General features: G+C 37.1%; 1 protein-coding gene across 6 annotated transcripts in view; it reads left to right on the forward strand.

Moving 5' to 3' along the window:
* Window positions 1–900: 900 nt before the first annotated feature.
* The window catches only part of BRMS1L (BRMS1 like transcriptional repressor), a 131,626-nt gene continuing 117,964 nt past the window's right edge, over window positions 901–14,562 (forward strand). For 4 of the 6 annotated variants that reach the window (XM_051977978.1, XM_051977980.1, XM_051977979.1 and 1 more), the window contains exon 1: window positions 1,491–1,586. Coding sequence is in view for 2 of the 6 variants with exons in the window: in XM_051977975.1 (XP_051833935.1) it covers window positions 1,445–1,586 (142 nt within the window). In the remaining 4 variants the exon portion in view is untranslated. Of the gene's footprint in view, window positions 1,587–14,562 lie in introns of all 6 variants that reach the window. The other 2 variants (XM_051977975.1, XM_051977976.1) reach the window with 2 other exon arrangements.

Below are 14,562 nucleotides of genomic sequence, written 5' to 3' on the forward strand. Positions count from 1 at the left end.
CATAATGTGCAGTAATATTATACATTACACTAATAGTATTTTTAATCTTTCACAGTTAGAATATATTAGACTAATAGTAGTATTTTTTTAATCTTTCACAATTTGTTTAGGCATTCTCAATTGATGGGCACCCCACCCCTTAAATTCTAGTTGTTTTTCTTTTTTTGTTTTAGAGTCTGCTTCAGGAATATAAATTTTGTATTGCCTGTTTCTGTGCTTTTTTCCATCATCCTCTCAGGCTTAATCTTTCTTCTTTTTGTTTCTTTGGCTCAGAGAACAGAATCAAAGTTTTTAATACAATTATTTCCATAATTCTATATATTGTATAGTACTGAAAGTGCAAATCATAAATTAAGATAGAAAGTATAATACAATTTCACTACCTCAATAAAAATGTAATATAGTGAAACATGCCTTCCTATAAGGCATTTGGTCAAAACTGATAGCCATCACTTAGAGCCTTTCCTTTTACACTTGAAGGAACTGTGGACAAGGTTGTTGAGTCATTTGTTCTGGGCCACATAGAGCCTTTCCTTTTACACTTGAAGGAACTGTGGACAAGGTTGTTGAGTCATTTGTTCTGGGCCACACAGAATTTTTTAAAAGACTTATCCAAGGTCAGAACAAAGGGGGAGAACCACTCTCAAACCCATGTCCTAACTCCAAATCCAATACTCTTTCCACTATGCCCCATAAATAGTGAGCTTGGATTTTGAGCAGTCTTTACTCTGCTATTAATTTGCTGAGTGATCTTTGTCAAATTAAATTCTCTGAGTCTTCATTTTTCTTGTTTCTACATTAATTAGGGGTTGCACTAGATAAGTTTCTAAGGTCTCCTTGTTCTAGCAGTCAGTGAATTTATTACTATTAATAATGTTCTGAACCAAGATACATAGAGGGAAGTTGCAATTCTCAATTTCTGCTTGACATAACACTTGGGGGCTAGATACTCACAGGGCAAATTTTGGTGACTTTATTCTCATGTTACAAAATTCTCAGGCAAGTGGTTTGGTGGGAAAATGGAGACAGTTTATCTAGTGCATGAAATATGCGCTTCTATGTATAAGTGAGATTTGAGTGTATGTGATTGGGGCTTTTTTGGGCACTTCAATTCCAGTTAGGCCAAATAACCAAAGATGGGGCTAATGAAGTGCAGTCAACTCGGATTTCCTTCACAGAGCCTACAACTCCCGAAAGGCAACGCGTCTTCGAGCCTTCAACGTGTAATCAGGCCCCGCCTCTCTAGGCTTCATGGAAGAGGTTCTCCAATGGCAGGGCTTCCATCGCGGGACCGGCGGATTAGGCTGTGAGTTGCAGAAAGGGAGAAGACAATTCTGGGACAAGTCGGGTCGCTTCGGGCTTGGTTGTGGACGTAGACACGCCGGCTTACTGAAGGGATCGTGGCCTTTAAGGAAGAGCAATAAGCATTGGGGGCGACTGGAAAATGCCTGTCCATTCCCGTGGGGACAAGAAAGAGACGAATCATCACGATGAAATGGAGGTGGACTACGCCGAGAACGAGGGAAGCACCTCGGAAGACGAGGACACTGAGAGCTCGTCGGTCTCAGAGGATGGGGACAGCTCAGGTTGGTGGTCAGGTCGCCCGCCGCCAGTCCGGGCCTCCCTGTCTGAGTCCCGGAAAGTGGGGGAAGAGAAAAGGGGAAGGGGCGGAGACTCATAACCGGGCTTGTGCCTGGGACTTCGCGCTCCAGTCCCAGCTTCCCTCCGCCCTTTGCGGTATTGCAAAGGGAAGGAAGAGGCGGCGGCGGCGGCGGTGGCGGCGGCGGCGGAGGAAGCGGCAGCTTCCGTCCGCCTACCCGGGTCACGGGGCCCTACTGTTCTCGGGCCTGGAACTGTCGTGGGGAAGCGAGGCCGAGGCGAGCGCCTTTTCCATCCTCTGCTGCCTCTGAGCACGTTCTTGCCCTAGTAATCCTAGGGTAATCGCTCCACCACACCATGCCTCGTTTTGTATGCTCGCCCCTTCCGGTAGTCGATCTGACCCGGCTATGCCTCGTTTGGTGAATATCTCCGGGTCTGAGGGCACACTTTCTTCTGCCCTGCTCTTTCTTTCTCACCTTCCCTTCCAAATCAGCCCACCAGTTAATGTTTATTAATTTTTTCAAAAATACTCATTCCATAGAAATGCTATCTAGATGTTTCTTTTACTTTCAAGCCCAGAAAATACTTTTTTTTTTTTTTTTTTTTTAATATGTAGCCTTTCCTCCTTATATTCGCATTAAGGGCACTTGGTTTCAGAGATGAGGCCATAAACGTTCGTAAATTGGCTGATTGAGGAATTCTAAAATTATGTAGGTTGTTTACTTTTTTCCTACCTTTGGTAATTTATTGTGTTATCAATGTAAATCACTTTTGAAATGATGTAGAAAAGAGCTAAACATTAAGGTTGGACATTTTCTTCCCTTTTGGCGATAGAAAACCAAATTCACTTTTTTTCTTGAATAAAAGCAGATGAAAGAAACACGGATTTTATGTGAAATGAAATAATATTAATTAAAGTGTTTAGCACAGTGCCTTGGTACGATATATAAATGCTTATCCTCTCCTATACACTCTTCTACTTAATATATCTGTTATAACTACTCTTCTGGTCTCTTAGAAAAATTACATTAATTTCTTTTAACAAATGAAAAAATATTTGTTGAATGGTTTGTCATTATTATTGACATTAGAGATATGGAAAATAATGAAAAATATTGTCTAAATAGTCAAAACAGCAATAATCAACAGGCATTAATTAAGGCAACTACTTTGTGCAAGGTGTGATGATAGGATTACAGTAAAAAGATGCAATAGCCCCATTGGTAGCTTTGTATAGAAAATTTCAGTTGAGTTATGGGTTGGAAGACAAATTGAGATGAATTGAGTAAGAGGAGAGAAGATGGAAACAATGACAAGTAGACAGCTTTTTGGGCTTAAAAAGGATTTTTTAAGGTGGAGAAGTTTGGACAAATTTAGAAGCAAACAGTAGATAGGAAGAGGTTGAAGATTGGAAGGAAAAGGAAGATGATTGAATTTGTAATTTGCTGGAGAAGGGAAGGAATCAGAATCATAGAATTTGAAAATTGAGAAGTACCTCAGCAATGTTATTGTCCATATGTGAAGAAATTCCTATTATATAACAACTTAACAAATACTCATCTAGCCTCTGCCTAAAGACCTAAGGAAGGGGTTTCTTAGACTTATGTAATCATTGGAAATTTGCTCCTAAAATCAAGTCTAAATTGACTTCTTTATAATTTCTGACAGTTGTTCCTGGTTTTGCCCTCTGGAGCCAAATGGAACAAGTAGTCTTCTTTCATATGATTACCCTTCAGATACTTGAACATATTTATTTTTCTTCTTTCCCTCCTCCCCTACCGCAATCTTTTTTTTTTTCTTCTTTAGGCTTAAACATACTCTTTTAATGTTAAACATTTTCTTTAAGATTTCTTTGTGTCAGGAACTCGAGGCCTTTTACCATCATTTGTCCATTTCTGGACACAAGTTTATCTTTTTAAAACTGTAGCAACCAAAACTGAATACAATGTTTCAGATTAGGTCTGATGAAGATAGAATTCAGTGAGTTTATTTTCCTAGAAGCTGTATCTCCTCTCTGACACCCAAAATTGCATCAGCTTTCTGATGCCACATCATATTTCTGATTCATATTGAGCTTACTCATCTCTAAACCCCCAGGTCCTTTTCATCTTCTAGATTCAATCTAATACTCTTATTTGTCAGGATTCTTTTGGATCCTTACTCTATCATTCACTTAGCTATCCCTTGCAGTTTTGTGCTATTTGCACATTTGATATACCATCTGTGTCTTTAAGTCACCAATAAAAATTTAAGTAGCACAGGGTTAAGTACTGCTCTTTGGGTTATTTCACTAGAGACCTCCTGCCAAGGTAATATTAAACGATTAATATCTACTCTTTTGAGTCTTCCAATCATTTTTCAAATCATCTAACTATAATATCATTTAATCCATATCTCTCCATTTTTTCTATGAGAAAAAATTGGGTAATGTGTTAAAAACTTTATTAAAATCCAGGTAAATCATCTGCAATATTCTTATCTATTACTGCAGGGGTCCAGCCTCTGCAGAGGATCCAGGAGGTTGAGCAGGAGGAATAGGGTCGGGCATCAAAGGAAGACAGGAGTCATGGGGTAGTTTGAATGAGGAACTGATAGAAATGATGCTCCCACTTCTCTCAGGCTCCTTCAGGCTTTATTTTATACTATATCATGATCATATACTTTTCTTTAGGTCAACATAGTCTCCAGACATGTGTCTGACTTATTGACCTTTATATGTTACTACATTTGATATTTAATATTTGAGCAAGTTTTTTATGGTTAAATGTTAATTATTGATTACATTACGCAAAACCAATAATGAAAGTGTAAATATTATACAAGATTAAATGTCAGTGAATTTTGTTAGTTTACTTATGTCTTCTTTGTCAATTCTATGGATTATTTGATTCCTCTGACTTGAAACCATATACATAAGCATTTAGAGCAATTCCTAGTTATACTTTAACCATTTTTTGGTTTCTAGATATACTGATCTTTTCTGAGTCTAAGTTGGTAAACACCATTATTTCCTGGACCCTTGGATTCTCTCCCATAGTGACAATGCTTTTCATAGTATTCTCTCCTTTATTATTTGTCTCAGTGAGAGATTAGTTTTATTAGGACAGAAATATGCATGTGGAAGCGTTTCTAGTTAACTTGCCTAAATTCCCCTTGTCACCAGATTTTTTAGATAATGTTTTAGTGCCAATCAAGCCAATTATATAAATAATATAGGAAATAGTAGTCCACTGATGAGAATCATAAAAGGAAATGTTGTTCTTGCATGAGTGCTGTGCACATCTGATCTCAGTGCTGGGCTTTGCCAATCAGCTTAGAGATTGCGGCTTCCAACATACTACCTTAATACTATATAAAAAAAAAAAGATGAAGGTTAGTCTGATATGACCTATAGAATAGATGAAGTTAAAAGGGCTCTTTTTAATCACCACTTCCCTTTCTTGATGTTCACCAACCATCCCTTTAATGACGTTTTCTACAATTTCTCCATGAATTGAAGTCAAACTTTCATTGATCAGTAGTTTATAGACTGCTCTTTTCTTTTTTTGAAAACATAGACATTTGCCCTTCTCCAATCTTACGGTACCTTTTCTGTTTTCCGTGATCTTTCATATCAAGTTGTAAGGTACTTAGCAATGACGACTTCCATTTGTTTCAGGACTGAGTGATTTACTTGTGGACCATTTGACTATTGAGAAAAGTTAGGTACTCTCTCACTGATTATTTTGGTAATCAACTCTCTAGAGGTCCATTTCTATTTTGTCATTTCTATTGAAAAAAATCATTCTCCTTTGTAGATAAAACAAAAAACGAAAGAAGGAATGTCTTCTCTCCCTAGAAAAGGCCATATTCCTTCTTTCCTTTTTTCTTCCCAATATACCTAAAAATTTCTTTACTTTGTTGTTAGCTACCCTTATCAGCTTCAGATCATTCTGAGCTTTAGTTTTCCTGACACTTTTTAATTTTATGTTTATCATTTATTATGTGGCTTTGTTTCTATCTTCTGTACATTTCTTCTCACAAACTAAGTTGACTGGTGAGTTCCCTTTGCATTCACAGTGATCTCCTCAGACAAGTCTCGTTTTTCTTTTTCACTAAGGCCAGTCAGGGAGATGGATCTTCTTAACTACAGGAATCCACTATGCCAGTCAGTTGTGCTCCTGTAGAAGTGGTAGCTACTAAATCTTGTGTAATCCTGACTTGTGACTCCTTGGTATTTGAATTCTTTCTGTCTTCCTGCAATATTTTTTCCTTGACTTGGAAACTTTGGATTTTGGCTATTATTTTCCTGGGAGTTTTTATTTTTGAGTTTCTATTAGAAGATGACTGGTAGATTTTTTCAATTTCTCCTTTGTTTTCTGATTCAAAGAGAAGCCACACAATTGTACTTTCAGGAACTTGTTCTTGGTCCTAAACTGCTAAAGTCCTTGCTCATGATTGTTCCGCTCTGCCCTGAAATTGCAAATGGGCAACAGGGTTGTCATATAGTCCATAGTGTTCAGAGATCAGTTTTTTCTTCCTAATGTGCTCTGGGCTAGAAAAATGTCTCACTGACTTTTTCTTGACTTTCCTGATGAGAATTCTATATTTTTGTCAAGGAAATTTACTGGGGAACTAGGCTCTGCTATCTTGAATTTTTAAACTCTCCACTATTAGAATTTGTTGGAAGGATGTTGGAAGGAATGGAAGGATGACATGGTCAAACCTGTGCTTTAGGAAGATACTTTGACAGATGAATATAGAATGGACTATAGTGGGGAGAAGCTTGAGTCAAGTAAACCAGTCAGGTTATATTTATTCAGGAGTGAAGTGATAAGGTCTGGATCAGCTTAATGACTGTGTTGGAGGAGAGAAAGTAGCATAGGAGAGGTGTTACACGAGAGTAAACACAGCATTTGGCAGCTGTTTGGAAAATGAGAAAGACTTGAGGCATTAAGGATGACATTAGGTTATGAGCTTGGGTGATTGAGAAGCTATATATTATACCTTGACAGTATATAGCTAGATCTGAGTATCATCTGCATAGAGATGATAATCGAATCCATGAAAAGTGAGAGATCACCAAATGAAATAGCATAATGAGAGAAGAGAAGAGGACCCAAATAGATCTTTGTGGGGGACACCCATGATTAGCAATATGTGCCTTGAATGAGGATCTAGCAAAGGAAACTGAGAAGTGGTCATAAAAGTAAAAGGAGAACCAAGAAAGAATAGTGGCATGAAAACCAAAAGAAAAGATCATATCAAAGTGAAGAAAGTAATCTATAATCTCAGAGACTGCAGAGAGTTAAAAATAAATGAAGGTTTGAAACTGCTCCCACTAGAAATCTATCACTTTTCGTTATATTAGCTTTTTACAAGTAATTTCATTTTCTTTATATCTATCTGGTTTGTAAAACTACAAAACTTACAGTTTGACTACTCAGAGTTCTTTTTTTTTTTTAATAGCTTTTTATTTACAAGATATATGCATAGATAATTTTTCAGCATTGACCCTTGCAAAACCTTCTCTTCCAACTTTTCTCCTTCTTCCCCTCACCCCTTCCCCTAGATGGGGCAGGTAGACCAATACATGTTAAATATGTTAAAGTATATGTTAAATACAATATGTGTATATATATCCATACAGTTATTTTGCTGCACAAGAAAATTCGGACTTAGAAATAAGTAAAAATAACCTGAGAAGGAAATAAAAAATGCAAGTGGATAAAAACAGAGGAAATGGAAATGCTATGTTGGGATTCATACTTATTTCCCATAGTTCTTTCTCTGGGTGTAGTTGGTTGTCTTCATTATTGAACAAATGGAACTGATTTGGTTCATCTCATTGTTGAGATATTGATATCGTATTGTTGTTGCAGTATATAATGATCTCCTGGTCCTTCTCATTTCACTCAGCATCAGTTCATGTAGGTCTCTCCAGGCTTTTCTGAAATCATCCTGCTGGTCATTTCTTACAGAAGAATAATATTCCATAATACTCATATACCACAACTTATTCAGCCATTCTCCAATTGATAGGCATCCATTTGGTTTCCAGTTTCTAGCCACTACAAAGAGGACTGCCACAGTTTTGCACATACAGGTCCCTTTCCATTCTTTAAGATCTCTTGGGGATATCAGCCTAGTAGTAACACTGCTGGATCAAAGGGTATATAGAGTTTGATAACTTTTTGAACATAGTTCCAAATTGCTCTCCAGAATGGTTGGATACATTCACAATGCATCAGTGTCCCAGGGTTCCCACATCTCCAACATTCAGCATTATCTTTTCCTGTCATCCTAGCCAATCTGACAGATGTGTAGTGGTATCTCAGAGTTGTCTTAATTTGCATTTCTCTGATTAATAATGATTTGGAGCATCTTTTCATAAGGCTAGAAATAGTTTCTATTTCTTCATCTGAAAATTGTATGTTCATATCCTTTGACCATTTATCAATTAGAGAATGGCTTGATTTCTTATAAATTAGAGTCAGTTCTCTATATATTTTGGAAATGAGGCCTTTATCAGAACCTTTGACTGTAAAAATATTTTCTCACTTTATTGCTTCCCTTCTAATCTTGTCTGCATTAGTTTAGTTTGTACAAAAACTTTTTAATTTGATATAATCAAAATTTTCTATTTTGTGATCAATAATGATCTCTAGTTCTTCTTTGGTCACAGATCATGATCATGAATCTATCTTTTTTTTTTGTTTTTGTTTTTGTTTTATCTTTTTTTTTTTAATTTTTATTTAATAATTACTTTATATTGACACTCGTTTCTGTTCCAATTTTTTTTCCCTCCCTCCCTCCACCCTCTCCCCTAGATGGCAAGCAGTCCTTTATATGTTGGATATGTTGCAGTATATCCTAGATACAATATATGTTTGCAGAACCGAACAGTTCTCTTGTTGCATAGAGAGAATTGGATTCAGAAGGTATAAATAACCCGGGAAGAAAAACAAAAATGCAGATAGTTCACATTCGTTTCCCAGTGTTCTTTCTTTGGGTGTAGCTGCTTTTGTCCATCATTTATCAATTGAAACTCAGGTCTCTTTGTCAAAGAAATCCCCTTCCATCAAAATATGTCCTCATACAATATCGTTGTCGAAGTGTATAATGATCTCCTGGTTCTGCTCATTTCACTTAGCATCAGTTCATGTAAGTCTCGCCAGTCCTCTCTGTATTCATCCTGCTGGTCATTTCTTACAGAACAATAATATTCCATAACATTCATATACCACAATTTACCCAGCCATTCTCCAATTGATGGGCATCCATTCATTTTCCAGTTTCTGGCCACTACAAACAGGGCTGCTACAAACATTTTGGCACATACAGGTCCCTTTCCCTTCTTTAGTATTTCTTTGGGATATAAGCCCAATAGAAACACTGCTGGATCAAAGGCTATGCACAATTTGATAATTTTTTGGGCATAATTTCAGATTGCTCTCCAGAATGGTTGGATTCGTTCACAACTCCACCAACAATGCAGTAGTGTCCCAGTTTTCCCGCATCCCCTCCAACATTCATCATTATTTTTTCCTGTCATCTTAGCCAATCTGACAGGTGTGTAGTGGTATCTCAGAGTTGTCTTAATTTGCATTTCTCTGATCAATAATGATTTGGAACACGCTTTCATATGAGTGGTAATAATTTCAATTTCATCCTCTGAAAATTGTCTGTTCAAATCCTTTGACCATTTATCAATTGGAGAATGGCTTGATTTCTTATAAATTTGAGTCAGTTCTCTATATATTTTGGAAATGAGGCCTTTATCAGAACCTTTAACTGTGAAAATGTTTTCCCAGTTTGTTGCTTCCCTTCTAATCTTGTTTGCATTAGTTTTATTTGTACAAAGGCTTTTTAATTTGATGTAATCGAAATTTTCTATTTTGTGATCAGTAATGGTCTCTAGTTCATCTTTGGTCACAAATTTCTTTCTCCTCCACAAGTCTGAGAGATAAACTATTCTATGTTCCTCTAATTTATTTATAATCTCGTTCTTTATGCCTAGGTCATAGACCCATTTTGATCTTATCTTGGTATATGGTGTTAAGTGTGGGTCCATGCCTAATTTCTGCCATACTAATTTCCAATTATCCCAGCAGTTTTTATCAAATAATGAATTCTTTTCCCAGAAGTTAGGGGCTTTGGGTTTGTCAAACACTAGATTGCTATAATTGACTATTCTGTCTTGTGAACCTAGCCTTTTCCACTGATCCACTAATCTATTTCTTAGCCAATACCAAATGGTTTTGGTGACTGCTGCTTTATAATATAATTTTAGATCAGGTACAGCTAGGCCACCTTCATTTGATTTTTTTTTCATTAATTCCCTTGAGATTCTCGACTTTTTATTGTTCCATATGAATTTTGTTGTTATTTTTTCTAGATCAATAAAATATTTTCTTGGAAGTCTGATTGGTATAGCACTAAATAAATAGATTAGTTTAGGGAGTATTGTCATCTTTATTATGTTCGCTCGGCCGATCCAAGAGCACTTAATATTTTTCCAATTATTTAAGTCTGACTTTATTTGTGTGGAGACTTTTTTATAATTTTGCTCATATAATTCCTGACTTTCCTTTGGTAGATAGATTCCCAAATATTTTATGGTATCAACAGTTATTCTGAATGGAATTTCTCTTTGTATCTCTTGCTGTTGGGTTTTGTTGGTGATGTATAAAAATGCTGAGGATTTATGGGGATTTATTTTGTAGCCAGCTACTTTGCTAAAATTATGAATTATTTCCAATAGCTTTTTAGTAGAATCTCTGGGGTTCTCTAGGTATACCATCATATCATCTGCAAAGAGTGATAGTTCGGTTTCCTCATTGCCTACTCTAATTCCTTTAATTTCTTTCTCGACTCTTATTGCCGAGGCTAGTGTTTCTAATACGATATTAAATAATAATGGTGATAGTGGGCAACCTTGCTTCACTCCAGATCTTACTGGGAAAGGTTCCAGTTTTTCCCCATTGCATATGATGCTTACTGATGGTTTTAAATATATGCTCCTGACTATTTTAAGGAAAAGTCCATTTATTCTTATGCTCTCAAGTGTTTTTATTAGGAATGGATGTTGGATTTTATCAAATGCTTTTTCTGCATCTATTGAGATGATCATATGGTTTTTGTTTGGTTGGTTATTGATATAGTCAATTATGCTAATAGTTTTCCTAATATTGAACCAGCCCTGCATTCCTGGTATAAATCCTACTTGGTCATAGTGTATTATCCTGGGGATGATTTTCTGTAATCTTTTTGCTAATATTTTATTTAAGATTTTAGCATCAATATTCATTAGGGAGATTGGTCTATAATTTTCTTTCTCTGTTTTCAGCCTACCTGGTTTAGGTATCAGTACCATGTCTGTGTCATAAAAGGAGTTTGGTAGGACTCCTTCAATCCCTATTTTTTCAAATAGTTTATATAACATTGGAGTTAATTGTTCTTTAAATGTTTGGTAGAATTCACATGTAAATCCATCTGGTCCTGGGGATTTTTTCTTAGGGAGTTGATTGATAGTTTGTTCTATTTCTTTTTCTGAGATGGGACTGTTTAGGATATTTACTTCTTCCTCTGTTAGTTTGGGCAAGCTATATTTTTGGAGGTATTTTTCTATTTCATTTAAGTTGTCGAATTTATTGGCATAAAGTTGGGCAAAGTAACTCCTAATTATTGCTCTAATTTCCTCTTCGTTAGTGGTGAGTTCTCCCTTTTCATTTTTAAGACTAACAATTTGATTTTCCTCTTTCCTTTTTTAATCAGATTTACTAAGGGTTTGTCTATTTTGTTGGTTTTTTCATAGAACCAACTCTTAGTTTTATTAATCAATTCAATAGTTTTTTTACTTTCAATTTTATTGATCTCACCTTTTATTTTTAGAATTTCAAGTTTAGTGTTTGACTGGGGGTTTTTAATTTGTTCCTTTTCTAGCATTTTTAATTGCAAACCCAATTCATTGACCTTCTCTTTCTCTATTTTATACAAATAGGCCTCTAGAGATATGAAATTTCCCCTTATTACCACTTTGGCTGCATCCCATACATTTTGGTATGATGTCTCATTATTATCGTTTTCTTGGGTGAAGTTATTAATTATGTCTATGATTTGCTGTTTCACCCAATCATTCTTTAGTATGAGATTATTTAGTTTCCAATTATTTTTTGGTCTACTTCCCCCTGGTTTTTTGTTGAATGTAATTTTCATTGCATCGTGGTCTGAAAAGGATGCATTTACTATTTCTGCCTTACTGCATTTGAGTTTGAGGTTTTTATGTCCTAATATATGGTCAATTTTTGTATAGGTTCCATGAACTGCTGAAAAGAAAGTGTATTCCTTTCTGTCTCCATTACATTTTCTCCAGAGATCTATCATATCTAACTTTTCTAGTATTCTATTTACCTCTTTGACTTCTTTTTTATTTATTTTGTGGTTTGATTTATCTAATTTTGAGAGTGCAAGGTTGAGATCTCCCACTATTATAGTTTTACTGTCTATTTCTTCTTGCAGCTCTCTTAGTTTCTCTTTTAAGAATTTAGATGCTACCCCATTTGGTGCATATATGTTTAATATAGATAGTGCTTCATTATCCATGCTACCCTTTAGCAAGATATAGTGTCCTTCTTTATCTCTTTTAATTAGGTCAATTTTTGCTTTAGCTTGATCTGAGATCAGGATGGCTACCCCTGCTTTTTTGACTTCACCTGAAGCATAGTAGATTTTGCTCCAACCTTTTACCTTTAACCTGCATGTATCTCCCCGCTTCAGGTGTGTTTCCTGTAAACAACATATTGTAGGATTCTGGCTTTTAATCCATTCTGCTAACCGCTTCCTCTTTATGGGGGAGTTTACCCCATTCACATTTATGGTTAGAATGACCAATTCTGTATTACTTGCCATCTTGTTAACCCCGGTTTATGCTTTTCTCCCTTCTTTTCCCTTTCCCCCCCTTCCCAGTATTAAGCTTGTGAGCATCACTTGCTTCTCACAGCCCTCCCTTTTTAGTATCCCTCCCCCCACCTTAGAGTTCCTCCCCCTATCTTACCCCTTTCCCTCCCAGTTCCTGTATTCCTTTCCGCTTAGCTTATTCCTTCTCTTTTCACTTTTCCCTTCTCGCTTTTCAATGAGGTGGGAGAAGTTTCACCATAGATTGAATATGTCTTAAGATTTTTCACTTAAAGCCAATTCTGTAGGCAGTAAGATACCCACTATATGCATCCCCTTCCATTCTTTCTCTCAGATATAATAGGTTTCCTATGCCTCTTCATGAGATGTACTACCCCCACTTTACCCTTTTTCTGGTACAATGTCCTTTCCACATCAATTTCTAGAACAAGGTATACATGTATTCTTTATACATCTATATAGTCAAAATATAGTTCCCAAGATTAATCTTTACCTTTTTAGATTTCTCTTGAGTTTTATATTTGTAGATCAAACTTTTTGTTAAGTTCTCGTTTTTTCATCAGAAATAGATGAAATTCGCTTACTTCGTTGAATGTCCATCTTCTTCCCTGGAAAAAGATGCTCATTCTCGCTGGGTAAGTTATTTTTGGTTGCATACCAAGTTCCTTAGCCTTTCGGAATATCATATTCCAGGCCCTTCGATCTTTTAATGTGGATGCTGCCAGATCCTGGGTGATCCTTATTGTGGCTCCTTGATACTTGAATTGGGTTTTTCTAGCCGCTTGCAATATTTTTTCCTTCATCTGAGGGTTCTGGCATTTGGCCACTATATTCCTTGGTGTTTTGATTTTAGGATCCCTTTCAGTGGGTGATCGATGAATCCTTTCAATGTTTATTTTTTCCTCTGTTCCTATGACTTCTGGGCAGTTCTCTTTGATAATTTCCTGGAAAATAGTGTCCAGGCTCTTTTTTTCATCATGTTTTTCTGGGAGTCCAATGATTCTCAGATTGTCTCTCCTGGATCTGTTTTCCAGGTCTGTTGTCTTCCCCAGAAGGTATTTCACATTTTTCTCCATTGTTTGATTTTTTTGGATTTGCTTGACTGATTCTTCTTGTCTCCTCGAGTCATTCAATTCCACTTGTTCAAGTCTGATTTTCAGTGAAGTGTTCTCTTCACTCACTTTTTTAAAATCTTTTTCTAATTGTCCAATTGAGTTCTTTGGTTCTGTGGAATTTTTTTCCATTACGCCAATTTTGTTTTCCAGTTCACCAATCCTATTTTTCAAGGATTTTACTTCTTTATCCACTCTCTCTTTAACTTTCTCCAGGCTCTTTTGCCAAGCCTCCCTCTCCTTTTCCCAAGCTTCCCTCTCCTTTTGCCAAGCCTCACTCTGCTTTCCCCATTTTTCTTCTAGCTCCCTTGTGAGAGCCTTTTTAATCACTTCTATGAGGTTCATCTGTGCTGAGGAACAGATGGTCTCCTCCTTTGGGGATTCACCTGGGGACTGCCTGTTTTTAGTCTCCTCAGGATTTAGAGTCTGCTCTCTATCTGTATAGAAGCTGTCAAAGGTTAAAGTCCTCTTCAGCTTCTTGCTCATTCTGTCTATTAATCAGAGACAAACTACCAAAGAAAAACAGAAAAAACTGGAGTCTTTCTTTGGGGGAGGGGTTGGGTATGTTATCGAGCTTCCTCTACAGACTGCAGGGGGCAGCAGTGAGGCACTAGCAGGACTGTGCTGTGCCTGCGCTCTCAGATCCCAGAGCGTGCTGAGTCACTGTTGGGGGGGGGGGGAAGGGGGAGACGGCCAGGTCCCGAGAGACTCCAGCTGTTTGGGGTTGTATTCTTCAGCCCCGGTGTTTTTAGCTTCTCTGCTGGGCTGCTGACTTGCTGCTGGAGCAAAGTATCCAAACCTGTAGCGAAGCTCTCCCCGCAGAGATGGCTGCGATCACTCCCCACCCCCTCTCCAGTCTGCTCCCGTGCTCTCACTGCCGCTGCCCTCAGCCTGCGCCCGATCTAAAACTGCCCCAGCCCTCCAGTAAAGACAGACCTTTCTTGGCGGATCTCAA

Source organism: Antechinus flavipes, chromosome 2 (assembly GCF_016432865.1).
Source record: "Antechinus flavipes isolate AdamAnt ecotype Samford, QLD, Australia chromosome 2, AdamAnt_v2, whole genome shotgun sequence".
Classification (NCBI taxonomy): Eukaryota; Metazoa; Chordata; class Mammalia; order Dasyuromorphia; family Dasyuridae; genus Antechinus; species Antechinus flavipes.